Genomic DNA, 15948 nt, shown 5'->3' on the forward strand with positions numbered 1-15948 from the left:
AGCCCGGCCCGGCGCAGCCCGGTCATGGGCCGGGGGTCGTGGCCGCCGCGGCCGCACCGGAAGCCCGAGCAGGGCAGGGGCGGCGGCCGGGCGGTCGGTGCCCGGTCTGTGCGAGCTGTCGCAGTGCCGCTCTGCCGCGCCCCGAGTTGAACACGAATTCCCCCCCCGGAGCCTCCCCCGCCTCTCCCGCGCTGTGGGCCCGGAGCGGGCGGCGGGCGCCCCCTGGCGGTGCCGCTGCCGCCGCCGCTCCAAGATGGCGCAGGCGATCTTCGAGGCGCTGGAAGGTAACGGGGCCAGACCGGGGCCGCGCCGGGACCTCCCGGGCCGCGGCGACAGCCGGGGGGCGCGACCCCCGCTCCTCCGAGCTCCCCCTGTCCAGCGCCGCCGCCGCTCGGGACCAGGGGCCGCCGCGGGGCCGCCCCGTGAGGCCCGGCCCGGCGCGGCGTGTGGCGCTCCCGGTAGCCCCGGGCTGTCTCCCGCGCTGCTCCTCCGCCGCCCGCACCGCGGACGCAGCTGCGGCCCCCGCCGGCAGGGCCCGCCGCAGCCCGGGGCTCGCCACGCCGTCCGCGGCTGCCCGCGGCTCCACTGTCACCTGCGGTCCCCCGGCCCTGTGCCACCTCCTGCGTGTGCGCCGCGGCATCCCCGCACCGCCCCGTGCACCGGGCAGCCCTCGTTAACCACAGGCCCTCTGCGCTCGGTGCACCGCATCCCTACCCTGTGCCAGTGCCCCACGCCCCGAGGCATCCCCTACCCTCCCTGCCCTGTGACTGCTGCTCTAGGGCACCTCGTCCCTACCCTGCCCCTGTGCGTGCTGCTCCTGGACACTCCATCCCCACCCTGCCCCCCTGCTCCTGTGCCCTGCACATGGGGGCATTCCCATCCCCTCTGTCTCTGTGCCAGGAAGCAGCACCACCAATCCCCGGGGCAGCCTGAACGCTCCTGTGCCTCCCGTGGCCCTGCATGCTGGGGTCCCCCATCCTCTCCACGCCCCAGGTTCACTCTGCCGGTCCCACTGCTGTGCCATGCTCCGTGCCAGCCCCAGGGATGGTGCCTGGGTGGGTGCTGGCCCCTGCGTGTGTATTTTGAGGAGTGACTTCTCTTTGGCACAGCCCGGGCAGTGCCTGTTGTGTGGATGAATGGGTTGTGCTCAAATACACCTCACTTTAGTGTTGGGACACTGTCACAGCCAGGTGCCATCTGAGGAGGACGTGCCAAGCTGTGGCAGTCTGACACCGGGCTAGGGCTCAGCCTCTCTGTAGAGAAACTATTTCATAGGCATTGATTTCCTAAATTGGATTACAGATGTATTTTCCTTTGCATGGGGAGACACCACTGCCTGGAAGGCATGGCGTTGGGATTGTCACCTCTGCTTCTGAATATCACCTGTGACAACAGCAGCGGAGAGAGGAGCAGAGAATAAATATTTTTCTCTATTTTGTCAGGTTACTTGATGCATTTGCCAGCACCCTTTGTAGAATCATGTCCCTGTTTCCTCTCTGCAATCAGCTCCTCATTGTGTTAGCTTCCCTGCAGCATTCAGGACAGCAAAGCTTTTTAGCAAATTGAAAAAGAGTGGGTTTTTTTAAGCCCACAGCAATTGGCAGCTTTTAGTACCTGAGCTTGTTTGTTTTGTCTTGTTGATTGGATTACAAGTCGATAGTGACTTGGCATTCTTAGAGCAGCAGGCTCAGGGTGCTGCAGGGCACAGGTGCATCTTCACCTGTCACTAAAGCACCTGGTGCTCCTGTCAGAAAAAGGCTTTATCACAAGGGCAAATTAGCACCTGGGCTACATGGACAGTCTTGTTTCATCTCCAGCTGAGAGAAATTTGAAAGGGAAGAAAAAAGGCCCAGATCAGTATCCTGTGCTTTTATCTGGGCTTCCCCAAAGCACCTTGGTTTTGGCAGGCTCTGGGCCCCTCCTCTGCTGCTGCCAGGAGAGAGGGAGCTGGGTTTAAGTTCCAGGACTGAAGAGCATCCTGCAGACTGGTGCTGGCTGCAGGCAGGGCAGGATGGATCCAGAGCCTCCTCCTGGAGTCTGTGGATGGCTGTGCCTGGCATCTGTGTAACTGCCAGCTTGTCTCCATGGCTTGCTGGCCCTGTCCTCAGGGGTTTCCCTCTGGGAAGTGTGCTGGTGTGCAGGTACTCAGTGAAGTGCAGGGGCTCTGAATTGCCACATAAACATTTCTGTTGTCCTGGGCCATTTTTCTCCATCAAGAGGCTGAGTGCAACACTGACAGTGTTGCTGCATCATTGTGTTCAGGTCTTGGCCTCTCCTTGAGCTTCTTCCTCCTAATGGGATCAAGGCAATTGTTTGGCTTTTTTCCTTGGAAGATCTGACTCTGTGCCAGAAGGAAACCCAGTTGTCCAGTGCCAGGTACATCAGGAGAGGCACTATTTGTACAGTTATAATTATACTTCACCTGAATTTTTGGTCCTTCTTTTCCTTCCAGCCTGTTTGTGCTGGGGAAGCAGTGCTGCAAGCACGCTGTGCTTTGGCTGTGCCGTCAGACGCCTGCAGCGCTCCCTTTGCAGTTGACCAGAGGTTCTTTGTGCAGGAGGTGCATTTTAGAGCAGGGCTTTGGCTGGAGTGAGGAGACCCTCCCAGCACTGTTCTGCCAGCGGGGCTGAGCTGCAGGGCTGGCTCCAGCTCTCCCTGCAAGCCAAGGCTTGCAGAACTGGACCTGCAGCTTTGCAGTGCCTCTGTGATCTGTGTGAAAGGCTTCCATAGGCATGGTGGGAATTTGATGGCAGTGTGTGATGCAGTGGGATCTGCTGCCTTCCAGCAGCTGCTCGTGCCCCTGGAGGATGGTGCTCTGCTCTGTCCAGGGACACAAGCAGGGTTTGCAGCATCTTCTCAGTGAAAGGATGAGAAAGGTGTTCACAGAATCTTAATGTGACACACTTCACACTGCAAATGCAGGAGAAATTAGTATTTCGGGTATCTTTAAAGGCTGTAGATTGTATGGGTACTCCCCATCAAGAAGGTAACGTTCCAGCTGTTCAGGAGAAATTTTATGAGAGGAACTTGGGGTGGTAGATGCCCCTGCTGTGCTGGTCCCTTATGCTCTGATCTGCTGTGGTGCTTCACTGTCTTTGCTGCTGCTGTCTGCTGAGCAACCTCTCCTCATCTCAGCACAGTCCTCACCTCACTGCTTAGCAGTGATCAGACCCATTGATTTTCCTTTCCTGTGGCACATAATTCTGAGTTCAGTGCTTTGCAGTTTCATTTTGCAAAGATCTGGAAGTGAAAAAAATACCTAAGGACCTCCCAGCTTTCTTCTCTCCCTTAATCCACAAGATATAACATACAACCTTGCTGTGCCATTTGCTTCCTGTGTGAGTTTTGTGTCATAAAAGAGTGATAACAAGGAGTGGTGCATAAAAATCACCTTTTGCTCTTTTTCTTTCAAAATCAGATTATCCTTTGTGTCTTTACATTCAATTTCTTAAAAGGAGTGTGTCATGCTTAATCCACAGTCCCTGGCGTGGTTGTCTCCCTAGATGAGCACTCTCAATCTTCTGTATTTATCTGGAATATTTTAAAACATTTTAGCTGTAGTGAAAAATGTTTATGCCAAAGCAAGTAAGCTGATTGTAACAACAAATCTGACTGGGTGTGTGTGCCCTGTGTCTGATCAGATCTGGGAATGCTGGCCCTGAAAACAGGGAGGCATTTGTGGCACTGCTGCTGGGAGAGCTGCTGCACACAAGGATTTTGTCTGCCCTGAGCTCGGTGTCTGCTGCATCCCTGGGCACTTCCACCCAGGCTTCTGCCCTGTGACATCCCCACACTCCCTGGGACATGCTCAGCTCTTTGCATACCCAGTGCTGGAAGCATCCTTCCTCTCCTCAGCAAGGGCCTGAAACCAAACCCTCTTTTGGCTTTCCTTGTCCTCTTCCCTTCTCCTTTTGCCCCAAAGGAGTTCTGAAGACAGGGTGGGGGTGTTGCTGTTGTGTGGTAGTTGGTGCTGTGGAGAGAGGGTGAGAGTGGCTCAGGAGTGAGCTCCCAGTGCCCAAACTCCCCCTGCCTGGCTGTGTGCACTTTGCCACCCGTGCTTGTGTCTCCTTTCAGGGATGGATAATCAGACAGTGCTGGCTGTGCAGTCCTTACTGGATGGGCAAGGAGGGGTCACGGATCCGTCTGCCCCCAACGTCAACCCCTCCGCCGCCATCCAGCCCATGGGTGAGTCCTGGTGCCACTGGGAGAGAGGACAGGGCAGGAGGGCTGCACTTCTCCCCTGCAGCGTGCACAGCTGGCAGAACAGCTGGGTGTGGAGGGTGCTGCAAGTGTCGTGAGCCTTCAGCAGGACCAGGAAGAGCAGGAGGAAGGGACAGGTGCCCAAGTGAGCAGTGATGTTTGTGGAGGTGGTCATGACAACAGACTGGACTGTAGCTGAGCTCTGGTAAGACTGGGGACTAGAGTAACGTGAGATTAACTAGTATGGTTTCTAGCACGAACTTTGTTTTATTCTGTGAGATGGCTAGTTAAGTACAACACGAATAGTTTACAGTTAGCAGGTGTACTGTGATAAGCGGTGAACATACAAAAGTATGTAAGCAATCTAGAGTTAAAGTAACTACAGAGATTTAGTGCTATTACTTCTATGCTGCAAGCGTCTATACTTTAACACATACTTAGTAAAAGATAAGTTTATCTACTACTACGTATGTTAAACGTTTTGCAGCCTACTAGACCTAGGCCTGAGGCCTAGTTTAACCTAATTTAGATAGCTCAAATGGTATCTGTGAGCGTATCATGCCCACGATACCTAAGAAACTCAGCCACACTGGACCATGAGCTTCCAATAAAGACACAAAGGGAGGGAAAAGCCACTGTCCTTATGTTTAGTGCCTATTACTGTTCATGTTTTATTTAATATCCAGTCCTTCTCCTCTGGATGCTCAAGTGCTTCAGTCCTGGAGCATCTCTGTGTGAATGAACATGAGAACTGGTCATTTATGTGCATGTGGACCCTCACAGTGCTGGACTAGAACTTGCTGGGTGGCTGGGGAGTTACCCCCTGAGGAGTTACAGTCTGTGTCCCCAGAAATGGCCAACTTCAGGCTGTGACTCAGGCAGGGGAACAGCCTTGTGGATCTGCCTGCATGGAGTGCAGATGATGTGTGGCTTGCTAATGCTGCACATTTCAGCTGGGACATGTAACTGGGCTGTCTTCTTTCTGCTTCTTATGTCAGGCATAGGTGCCAAAAACCAGCAGTGTTGTGGAGGGGTGGCTTTAGGACACAAGCTGACAGTGACTCTGTGTCCTTATCCAAGGTACTTGTGCTTTGTGCAACCTGGGTAATAATATCTGCCTCAGCCAGCACAATGCTGATGCTTTCAGAGGGTGCAACAGGAGCAAGGGTGGTTGTTCCTGTATTTGGGATGAGAAGACAGACAGTGGGATTAGCGTGTCCCAGGGAGACAGTGAGGTTTGTGTATGGGAGCAGGGCTGAGATGGGCTCAGTCACAGCACTTGGCTTTAGGGAGAGCCTGGGCCTGGGGAGGAGGGACAGCTTGGCCTGGCAGCCGCTCTCTCCTGAGGATGTCCTCGAGGTGCTGAGATCCAAACTGTCACCCTGCATTGTGGTTGCTGGGTGGAGCACTGAGAATGCAGGAGAAGGCCTGAAGCTCTGCTCTTCTTCATTGCAGATGATGAAGACGTGTTCCTGTGTGGGAAGTGTAAGAAGCAGTTCAACTCCCTGCCTGTCTTCATGACCCACAAGAGAGAGCAGTGCCAGGGCAGTGCCCCGTCCCTCTCCTCGGTGTCTCTGGCCACCAACAGTGTGTACACCCCGTCCATCACCTCGGTGCAGCCGGCTCCCACTGCTGGCCGGCAGGTACTGAGCTGCAGGCACAGGCTCTGCTGCTGGGATTTGGGGCTGGGGGCTTCAGGGTGATGGTTTTAGGTCCAGTGGTGCCTCATGACTGAGCTCTTTTCTGGGAGGCTCAGCTGTTGTCCCTTTGTTGGCTTTTACCTCGGGGTTAAAGTGGGGCCCTCTGCAGTGAGGTGTCCTCCAGCAGGAGTGTCTGGCAGCCTTTTTTCAGGACAGGACAGAAGGGGTTTTGTGTTCTGTCTGTGCTGCAGCCAGACCTGGGCTCTGCTGGAGAGCCCCAGTGTCAGAGCCTGGCCACAGGCCTGGGTGCACTCTCACAGTGCTCAGGGGGCTGTGGCCCTTGCTGTCCCCTGGGCCATGGTCTGCTCGTGGGCAGAAGTGGAGCAGCTTCATCCCTGCATCCCTTCTCTCTCATTCTTGCAAATAAGCCCAAGTAATGTGGTGTGATGAATGCTGGGGGAATATCCCCTCTGGATTAACTTGTTCCCTAGAGAATCCTCCAGTGTGAGTCCCTGGTGCATGACATGCAAGTGGCTTCCAAAGTACTTTCAAACCAAATGCTTCTTGCAAGTTAATGTGGTCCCAGTGCATGGTGCTTCTTCCCAGGGCTGCAAACACAGGGTATTTACTGCCAAAAATTCAACAGCCTCCCTCCCCTGCTATAACCTGAGTCCAGTCTGAAGAGATGAGCCTGACATTCACCTTCTGAGCCAGAGCAGCCTCCCTGAGTTTGCCACTTCCCCTTGCTGGGGCAAGCACCCAGGAGAGGCCTGAACTTGTCTGTGACCAGTTTGTCCTGCAGATCTTGTTTAATAACCCCTGATTTGAATTCCAGCCAATGGCCACTTTCTGAGCCATTGTGATATTTTTTTCCTCCTTTCTGGAGATCGTTTGTAGAGCTAAGAGCTCCCATGGACTCAGCAGGAAGCTGCAGCTAATTACTGTGGCTCACTGCTGACTGGAGGCTGTGAAAGCAGAGACCCTGAGGCTCAGTAAAAAGCAGTGTCGTTTTTTGGGTATTGTTTTGTCCTGTTGCTGGTTAACAGCTATCTTTCTTTTCTTTCAGCAAATCTCTACGTACATCACGGTTCCCCCGTCCCCTTTGATTCAGACCCTGGTGCAGGGGAACATCCTGGTCAGTGACGAGGTGCTGATGTCAGCCATGTCTGCTTTCACCTCCTTGGACCAGCCCATGCCAGCAGTGCAGCCCCCAGTGCAGGTAGGGGGCACGTGTGGATCCAGGGGGTCGTGGGTCCCTTGGGCCTGGGAGTGACACCTGCCACTGTCCCAGGTTACTCCCAGCCCTGTCCAGCCTGCCCTTGAACACTTCCAGGGACACTGCCCACGCTGCTGAGGATGCCTCCCAGGCCATGGCTGGCTTCCAGGCTGCGAGTGCCCACAGCTAGGTAATGCTGGGCTTTTCATGCACCAGCACTCCCACGTCCCTCCCCTCAGGGCTGCCCTCAGTCCATTCACTGCCCAGCCTGTGTCTGTGCTTGGGAGTGCCCTGACCCACGTGCTGCACTTTGCATTTGATCTCCCTGAGGTTCACACAGACACACCTCTCAAGCCTGTCCAGATCCCTCTGGATCCTTCCCTCCAGGGTTTTAACTGCACCACACACCTTGGTGTTGCTCACAAACTTGCTCGTTGCTGGGTGCTCAGATCTTTGCAGTGTGGTCTCTCCAGCTTTTTTTGAGCCTCCATATAATGATTGGCTTCCAGGGCCCTTGTCAGCTTATTCCATGGATTCCTCTCCTCTTGGAAGAGTTGTTTGGGGTCTCCCAGGCTGGCTGGGCTGTACACGCTCTCCATGCTCTGAAAATGTTCCTTGTAACCAGAAAGATTAAAAGCTTTAAAAACAAAGCAATGAAAGCAGTGGGGCTTGAGGGCTTGGGTTTTGGAGGAGGCAGTGTGTACCCACAGGTCATGCCAGGCCTCCAGCCCAGTCTGGTCCAACCTGCCAGTTGGATGTGCTGCGCTGTGCCGAGACAACACCGCTGTTCCTGCAGGCACTTGGGACGGGGAAGGCGTGTGAGGGAGCAGCCCCTGCGGCTCCTGGCTGCTGCACTTCTCACGTGTCGTGTCTCTCTGGTTGCAGAGCAGCATGAGTATGCACGCCGGGGCTGGCTACCTGTCCCAGCCCCCGCCGCCGCCGCCGCCCCCACCACCGCCCCCGCCGCAGCCTCCGCCCGCCCCGCCCAGCCTGGGGCCTCCGGGGCAGCCCGGCAGCGGCGTGGTGGAGGTGTACAGCGCCCCTGCTCCCATGGCACCATCCAGCACCGTGGAGATCCAGACCCTGGGCATGCAGCCCTACCCGCCCATGGAGGTAAGGCCGGGGCTGCTCCTGAGGATCTGTCCTCGGAGAATCACAGAATGGGTTGGGCTGGAAGGGACCTTAAAGCTCATCCCCTGGACGCCTCCCACTGGACCAGATTGCTCCAAGCCTCATCCTATCTGGCCTTGAGGAATGTGGAATTATAGTGTGGGAAGATAGGCTAGGATATTTGACAACAATTATTTTCTCTGGGAGAAGGTAGCAAACAGAAGGAGATCAGTAAGATGATGAGGATTCTGAGAACAGGAGAAACAGCTCAGAGGGACAGAGGACTAGCACAGGCTTAGGAGACCTGAACATTTGTTTCTGGCCAAGGGATACCTGCATATGTTGAGAGTGAGAGGGAGTAGAGGTGAGGGGCTCATCTTCTGTAGAAGCACAGAGCACTACACTGCACATTCAGACCTGTGGGGAGAGAAAAGTCCAGTCTAAACCTCAATGAGATTATCAAGGTGGCTTTTGCTGAAGAATGGCACAGACCAGGTGGATTTACTGGTGGATCAGCTGTTTGCACTCTCTGCATTTGCACTGCCCTTCACAGCAGGAGCTGCAAGGTGTGACTGAGGTTTGGCATCCTTAGCTGTGTAACTGGCATCTGATCTGCAGGTGCCAGTGGATAGGAATGGATGGGGATGTTGGATAAGTAGTGATCTATGTTAATTCATCAGGGTGGGCAGCGGAAATGCCCTTAAATTATCACCCCAGACTGATCACTCTGTCTGTTAAGTGTTCTTTCCTACTCTTGCTGCTGACATAAACAGCAGTGCTTTGGCACTTGGAATTTCCTTGTGCCTTCCTTGCCCTCTGCAGTGTTGCCAGGACAGGCAGCAGGACCTGGAGATGCCTGCTTCAGGACTGGTGTGAACCCACAGTGTCTGAAGTGTTCCTTCTGGTAACCTGCTCCAGAGGGATAAGAAACTCTTCCAGGCATGTGACACAGATGAGGGACAAGACAGCTCCCTCAGAGTGTTTCTTTGCTGCCCTGTTCCTGCTGTAGTAACTTCAGTGTTTTTTGATGTTCAGCAGGAGAGCTTCACACTGTGCAGGATGTTAGTTTTGGTTAGAGAGACATTGTTGGACTGGTGAACCAGAAATTGATCCAGTTTAGCAGGAGAAAAGTCAACCCAACTGCAGCCTGATGTGGGTGGAGATGGCGATCAGGGCATGGTATAATTCTCTGCAGCAAACCTGTTCCACTGATGAATTGCCCTCTCACAGGTACCAAGCCAGTGTGTGGAAAGCCCCGTGTACCCCTCTCCCCCTGTGTACAGTCCTGGGAAGCAGGGGTTCAAGGCCAAGAGCTCCAGTGCTCCCACCCCCCTGAGCAGTGCAGGAGGCTCTGTGGTTGGCTTTGATTCCCCTGCTGCTGCCAAAACTCGCCGCTGCAAGAACGAGAGTGGGCTGCAGGAAGGTGAGTCCCTTCCAGCACCTGCCCTGGGGTCACTGGGCTTGTCCTGAGTGGGCTGCAGGAAGGTGAGTCCCTTCAGCACCTGTCCTGGGGGTCACTGGGCTTGTCCCAGCTGAGCTGCTGAGCCATGGGCTCCCTGAGGGGTGGCATTGGATGTGCAGCTCTGGAGGAACCTGTTGGCCTCCCATGAAACTGGTGAGAGACCTGGTGAGTTCACAGCAGAGACATGCCCTTCCTCTCAGTCATGCTGTGTCTTTTCCCAATGCCCAAAGCATTTTAAGGTTGGTGCTTTGTAGTTGGAAAGGTCCCTGGAAGGCAGTGGTTATGCCTGATGCCCTGCCCCATCAGTCTACACTGCTCAGGATTTGTAGGGTTGGCTCAGGCTGTGTTAAATGAATGTTTGTGCCCATAACCACTCCCCAGTCTGGCCAGGCAGATCTTATCTTTCCATAAGCTCTTTATTCTTGGTGCTGAACAGTCATGTCTTGGGGTGAGGGCCCTGTGACGCAGTGGGGACAGAGCTGTGCCACATGATCTCATTCTTGTGTGTGCTCTTCTTTTCAGGCAAACCCAAGTCCCCCAAGCTGAAATGTACCTACTGTGACAAGGCCTTTACCAAGAACTTCGACCTGCAGCAGCACATCAGGAGGTAACTGTGCCCTACCCTGCACACAGCGGAGTGGCTGGGCTGGAGCAGGGCACAGCTCTGCTGAGGGCATCTGTGCAGTCCAGTTTGTTATGTCCCAGAACCTGTGCTGCAGTGGCAGGGATTCTTTATTCCTCTCACCCCAGGGTAGCTTTTTCCCCAGGGACTGGAGTGAAGGCTGTATCGTGGATGTAATCTTCATGCTGATTATGTGCTGAGACTGGAGGTTCATTTTCCTTGCTGATGAGACCTTAACAGCCAAAGCTCTTGTCACCTGATTACTGGAGTAGCAGCATTCCCACTGCTTGCCTCTGCCCTTCCCTTTTCTCTCCCTCCCTAGCAAGCCACAGGCTTCCTGTTTGCTGCTGTTAGAAAAGTGTAAGCCAAGCTCAGTGTCTATACAGGGAGCTCTAATCAGAGAGCTTTTCCCTGGCAGGGGGAAGCTGGAATCTGCAGAGTTTTTTCCTCCAGTGGAGTCAGCTGGACTCAGAACAGATGGGAAGGAACAAGTGGTGGGTTTTGCACCTCTTCCCAGCCTGGACTCTTCACTTTCTCTTGAAGCAGAAGGGCAGAGTAGAAAGACATCTTTGCTATGAACAAAGCAGAGCACATTCAGGCAGATCAGGGTGCTGCAAGCTAGAAGAGATGTGTGCAGGAGAGAGAAGCAGGGTAGGAAAGAAGAAAAGGCTAGTACCCTTGAGAAAGTGATGAGGCCCAAGGTCTGTGCTGGGACCCTGACAGTGAATGCCCTGCTGTTGCTGCAGAGCTGTTTTCCTCTCCCACTTCTTCCTTTGATCCCCTGTCATTCCACACGTGTTTTATCTGTGCACCAGCCTTGTTTCCCCAGGCCTCTCACAATCCACCTCCTCTGGTGAATGAGGTCTCAAAGCCCTTGTTTGGTGGGTCCAGGTGTGATCTGCCAAACCGAGTGCCCAGCACTGTCCTTTGGCAGCCACCCCTCCATGGGCCCTGCCTGGGGGCTGCCTCCTCTCCAGCAGCTGCTGACCTGGTACCTTCTCCTTCAGTCACACGGGTGAGAAGCCCTTCCAGTGCATCGTGTGTGGCCGAGCCTTTGCCCAGAAGTCCAACGTGAAGAAGCACATGCAGACCCATAAAGTGTGGCCTCCAGGGCTGGGCTGCACCATCTCCCGCAACTCCATCACTGTGCAGGTCATGGCCCTGAACCCCGACCAGCCTGAGGACGAGGAGAGCACAGGTGTGGTGCCTGGGATGGTGTGGGGGGCACAGCAGTGGTGTGAGGAGGCTGCAGGTCTGCACCTCCACACAGGGAGGGAGGGCAGCTGTGTGTGCTGTTTGCGTTCCTTGGTAGTGTTCAGCATCTCACACTAAGAGTGGCATTTGCTCAGCCCAGCTGGAAGCTGAATCATTTCACACCCCCATGGTGGGTTCAGGTGCTGGTGGAGACATGGCTCCAGACTCTGTCCCAGTGCATAAACAGGGCAAGGTGTCTTGCCCTTCTCACTCCCTGGCAGTAACAGCTTTGGCAGTGCACAAGCCACACCTGACAGCTCTGGCCTAGAGGACAGATGCCTGCTGGTTTAGGATAGCCCAGTGCTCTGGCTTTGCACTGTGCAGGTCATGCCCAGGCTGGATCTGGCCACAGTGGCCACCTGTAAATACTTGAGGCAGGGAAGAGCTCCTTGCTGGTGTCTGGATCCCCTTTCTGCTGGTGGCCCCAGACCTGGCAGGGGAGGGAATGCAGTGACAATGTCACGTCTGGGACAAGGGGCAACTGGGGCTGCTCTTTGTAGGCATCATGGACTGTGGACCACTGGCTGGATCTTACCTCCTGTCTCCTGCCAGTGGTGGGAGTAAATCTGGCTCTGGTTCATTGGTGGAGGCCTGTTCTCTGACTGCTCCACAGAGCACAGTTGTATCCCTGGAAAAACAGAATGGGCTAGGGAGGGGAAGATGGAGTAGTCAGAGCCCTTAATAATCTGTCAACAACTTTTAAACAACCCTGTTAGTGAGATTCAGCTAAAGAGTCAGTCTTTGAAAGGGAGGAAGAGCCTGGCCTGGTGTGTCCTGGCAGTGTGGTGCTTGCAGAGCAGCTTTCAGAGCTGTCTCATGGCAGGCTGTGCCTTTCCCTCTGCCCAGGTCTGCCCCAGCCCTCCAGGAATGCGGTGCCGCCCCCGCAGGAGCTGAGCCCCTTGGAGGAGAGCGAGGCGGGCAAGCTGGAGGCCAAGCAGGTTGTCCTGATCGACAGCTCTTACCAGTGCCAGTTCTGCCCCAGCAAGTTCAACACCTACTTCCAGCTCAAATCACACATGACCCAGCACAAGAATGAGCAGGTAGGGACAGAGGGTGCCTGTGTGGGGGGCAATATTGGGATTGGCTTCATTAATACACCTGTTATTGGGGTCTGTCCTGAGCCTTTTGGTCTACAGAGCTGCCAGTTCTTCACATGCAGCTCAGCTCTCAGGGTGGTAGCTGTGTGGTCTGGGTGCCTTTGAAAACTTCAAACACTGAGTGAGAATTCAGCCAAGCAGGTTTGGGTGGCTAGAGAGGAAGCAAAGAAGTGAAGTATGTCCAGTTCTGGGCCTTTTACTTCCAGAAAGACATGGAGGTGCTGGAGCCTGTCCACAGAAGGGCAGCAGAGCTGGGGAAGGGTTCTAGAGAGTAAGGCAGAGAAGGAGTGGCTGAGGGAGATGGGGGTGCTCAGCCTGGAGAAAAAGAGGCTCAGAGGGGCCATTTTAATTCTCCACAACTCCCTGACAGGAGGGTGCAGCCAGGGGGGAGTCAGGCTCTGTTCCCACAAGGACAAGAGGAAACGGCCTCAAGCTGTGCCGGGGAGGTTCAGGCTGGACATCAGGAGGAATTTCTTTACCGAGAGGGTTGTCAGGCACTGGACTGGGCTGTCCAGGGAAGTGGTGGCATCATCCTCCCTGGAAGTGTTCCATAACTGGCTGCAGTTGGCACTTGGTGCCAAGTTTAGTTGTCAAGGTAGTCAAAGATTGGACTCACTGACCTTGGAGGTCTTTTCCAGCCTTTATGATTCTGTGAAGCCCAAAATTTTCAGTGTAAGTGGCAGCTCTTGGGTCCTGGGACAAGTCACTTCTGGGGTGTTGTGGTCCCACCCACTCAAGTGGTTTCAGGCCCTCACATCAACATCCTTTTGTCCCACCTTGCCTTTCTCAGGGGTGTGCCCTGACAGTCTGTGCTTCCTTCCAGAAAGGATGGCAATTCTGCCTGTTGGCGGAGGGGTTTCCCTGCTTGTTTCCATGGTGAGTGTCTCCAGTTGCTCTCCCTTCTCCCAGGTGTACAAATGTGTGGTGAAGACCTGTGCCCAGACCTTCCAGAAGCTGGAGTCCTTCCTGGAGCACATCAAGAGCCACCAGGAGGAGCTGAGTTACCGCTGCCACCTCTGCAGCAAGGACTTCCCCTCGCTGTACGAGCTGGGCGTGCACCAGTACTCGCACAGCCTGCTGCCCCAGCACAGCCCCAAGAAGGACATGGCCGTGTACAAGTACAGTACAATCGCTGCTCACAAGGCTTGTAGGAGTGAGTGGGTGCAGAGCGTGGTTGGTGGGGCCTTAGAGGGGACAGGGGCCCCGTGTCCAGTGGCTGTGGTGTTTTTAGATGCCCAGGTGGCATAGGGGGAGGGTCCCTCCACCAGACTGCAAAGGCCAAGCACAATGCAGGGAATCTCTTTGAATGATAGTGAAAAGCTGGGATTGGTTATGTGGGAAGATCCCATCATTGCAATTCCTCTTACCACCAGTCTAAAGTGAGATGGGCGTGGCTAAACCTGCCCTGGGTTGGGTCAGAGAGCCAGGGAAACCCTTGCCAGTCTGTTCTCTGTGATTCTTCACCTGCAGCAAAGGGACTGTGGGTTGTACAAGCCATGCCCAGGAAAAAAATTCCTATCCCTTTGCTGCAAAAGGGTCTGTTCCTTGGAAAGCTTTTCTACTAGTGTGGAGGGAAAGTGTGAAGAGTTCCACAAAGAGCTCCACAAAGCTTTTGAAATGCCCACAGAAATGCTCAGGGGGAGTAGGAAGCCCAGCAGAACTGCAGTCATTTAGGAACTTAATGGAATAAATATCTGCTAGTTCTTGCCTAGACCATGGTTTCTAGTTATCCTTGCACTACAGAGCTTTGCTCTACAGCTTGGTACTGGGGATCTCTGAGATCAGAGCCCTGCTTCAGCTTGAGGAGGTTTTAGTCTGACCTAGGGAGAAGAGATTTCACAGCAGGAACAGGATGTGGGTGCCTCTGTCCTCACTGCTGATGGTGCCTGTCCCCAGTGCCCGCTGTGAGTCAGCTTTGGCAGAGCCCTCTGGCAGAAACACTGCCAGGATGTGTGACCCCTGCCATGCTGTGTCCCCACTCTCAGCTCCTCTGGGGGCTGATGTCTTCAAGCAATGGAGATGGAAGGAGGAGTTGGAAGTAAAGTGAAGTCCTGACCTAAGGCTGGCCTCCATGAGGAAGTAGTGTGGAATACGTGCTCAGGTCTGGGTGCTCCCATGGCAGCCTGTGGCAAGTGCAGTAGTATTTAAAGTCTTCTGCAGCCAGTTTTCCAGCATCTCCCTCTCTGAAGGATGCTCAGTGTGAGTGTGAGCTGGCATGTGGGTTGCTGAGGTTTTAGAGCACTGGAGTGGTTATTTTCTGTATCAGTCCTGTCAAAGATCACCGTGGAAGGTGGCTGGGCTGGGTATGTCTGCCTGTGGTGTGGGGTTTGCTGCAGTATCCCCGGCTCACAGGCTCTGTCCTTTCTCTGCACATCCAGGTGTGTGAAGTGTGTCAATAAATACTCCACCCCAGAAGCCCTGGAGCACCATCTGCAGACAGCAACGCACAACTTCCCCTGCCCTCACTGCCAGAAGGTGAGTGCTGACCACGGCCTGAGCAGGCCTGGACACTTGGCAAGGGCTCTGAGGGGGACAGGAACCCTTGGCACCATGAGTAGGAGCCTTGGATAACAGATTAGGAGGAAGCAGAAAGTGAAATTTACTCTGTGGGGAAGGTAGGGACTGCTGGGGATCCTTGCCCGGCCCATCCTACCTGGCTGTGCTGGGAGACTGCACATCCATCTGGGATGCTGGTCCTCAGCACTGTGCTGTTACATAATTGACATCAAGATTTCAGCTCACGTGGCTCTTAAGAAAGTTTTGGCTCTTTTTTTCTGTTTTGAATTTTTGTTGGCTTGTTTTTAAAGCTCTGTCTGTACTTTGTTTATACAATCCTGAAGGTTTTCACAGTGAGTCCTTCCTGGGAAAGCAGTGACTGAGCTTCTTGCTCAGGTTGCCCAGAAAAGCTGTGGCTGCCCCTGGAAGTGTCCAAGGCAAGGTTGGACAGGGCTTGGAGCATCCTGGGACAGTGGAAGGTGTCCCTGCTCACAGCAGGGGTGTTGGGACTGGAGGATCTTTAAGGTCCCTTCCAACCCAAACCATTCCATGATTCATATCCCAGCAACACCTCCCATGCCAGTTCTGTGTGTGATGCCAGCTCAGAGCTGTTTGTGTGTTGCAGGTGTGTTTGTGTGTTGCAGGTGTGTTTGTGTGTTGCAGGTGTGTTTGTGTGTTGCAGGTGTGTTTGTGTGTTGCAGGCGCTCCCTGAGCTGTGGTTGTGTGCTGCAGGTGTGTTTGTGTGCTGCAGGTGTGTTTGTGTGTTGCAGCTGTTCCCCTCTGAGCTGTGGTTGTGTGTTGCAAGTGTGTTTGTGTGTTGCAGGTTCTCCCTGAGCTGTGTTTGTGTGTTG

The 15948-nt window shown here is 54.4% G+C and overlaps 1 protein-coding gene and 1 long non-coding RNA gene across 3 annotated transcripts in view; one reads left to right on the forward strand and one right to left on the reverse strand.

Annotated features, from left to right (window-relative positions):
- ZNF341 (zinc finger protein 341) overlaps positions 1–15948 on the forward strand; it is a 25536-nt gene continuing 9588 nt past the window's right edge. For both annotated transcript variants that reach the window (XR_010081206.1, XM_063404680.1), the window contains exons 1-11: positions 1–284; positions 4075–4185; positions 5656–5843; positions 6907–7059; positions 7942–8169; positions 9397–9589; positions 10151–10235; positions 11258–11448; positions 12351–12544; positions 13511–13719; positions 14980–15076. Coding sequence is in view for 1 of the 2 variants with exons in the window: in XM_063404680.1 (XP_063260750.1) it covers positions 254–284; positions 4075–4185; positions 5656–5843; positions 6907–7059; positions 7942–8169; positions 9397–9589; positions 10151–10235; positions 11258–11448; positions 12351–12544; positions 13511–13719; positions 14980–15076 (1680 nt within the window). In the remaining variant the exon portion in view is untranslated. The remainder of the gene's footprint in view (positions 285–4074; positions 4186–5655; positions 5844–6906; positions 7060–7941; positions 8170–9396; positions 9590–10150; positions 10236–11257; positions 11449–12350; positions 12545–13510; positions 13720–14979; positions 15077–15948) is intronic.
- Positions 4468–15948, reverse strand: part of LOC134554215 (uncharacterized) — a 21200-nt gene continuing 9719 nt past the window's right edge. The window contains exons 2-3 of the long non-coding RNA XR_010081207.1: positions 7465–7670; positions 4468–5672 (exon numbers count right to left, since the gene is read on the reverse strand). This is a non-coding gene — a long non-coding RNA (uncharacterized LOC134554215). The remainder of the gene's footprint in view (positions 5673–7464; positions 7671–15948) is intronic.

Source organism: Prinia subflava, chromosome 8 (assembly GCF_021018805.1).
Source record: "Prinia subflava isolate CZ2003 ecotype Zambia chromosome 8, Cam_Psub_1.2, whole genome shotgun sequence".
NCBI lineage: Eukaryota > Metazoa > Chordata > Aves > Passeriformes > Cisticolidae > Prinia > Prinia subflava.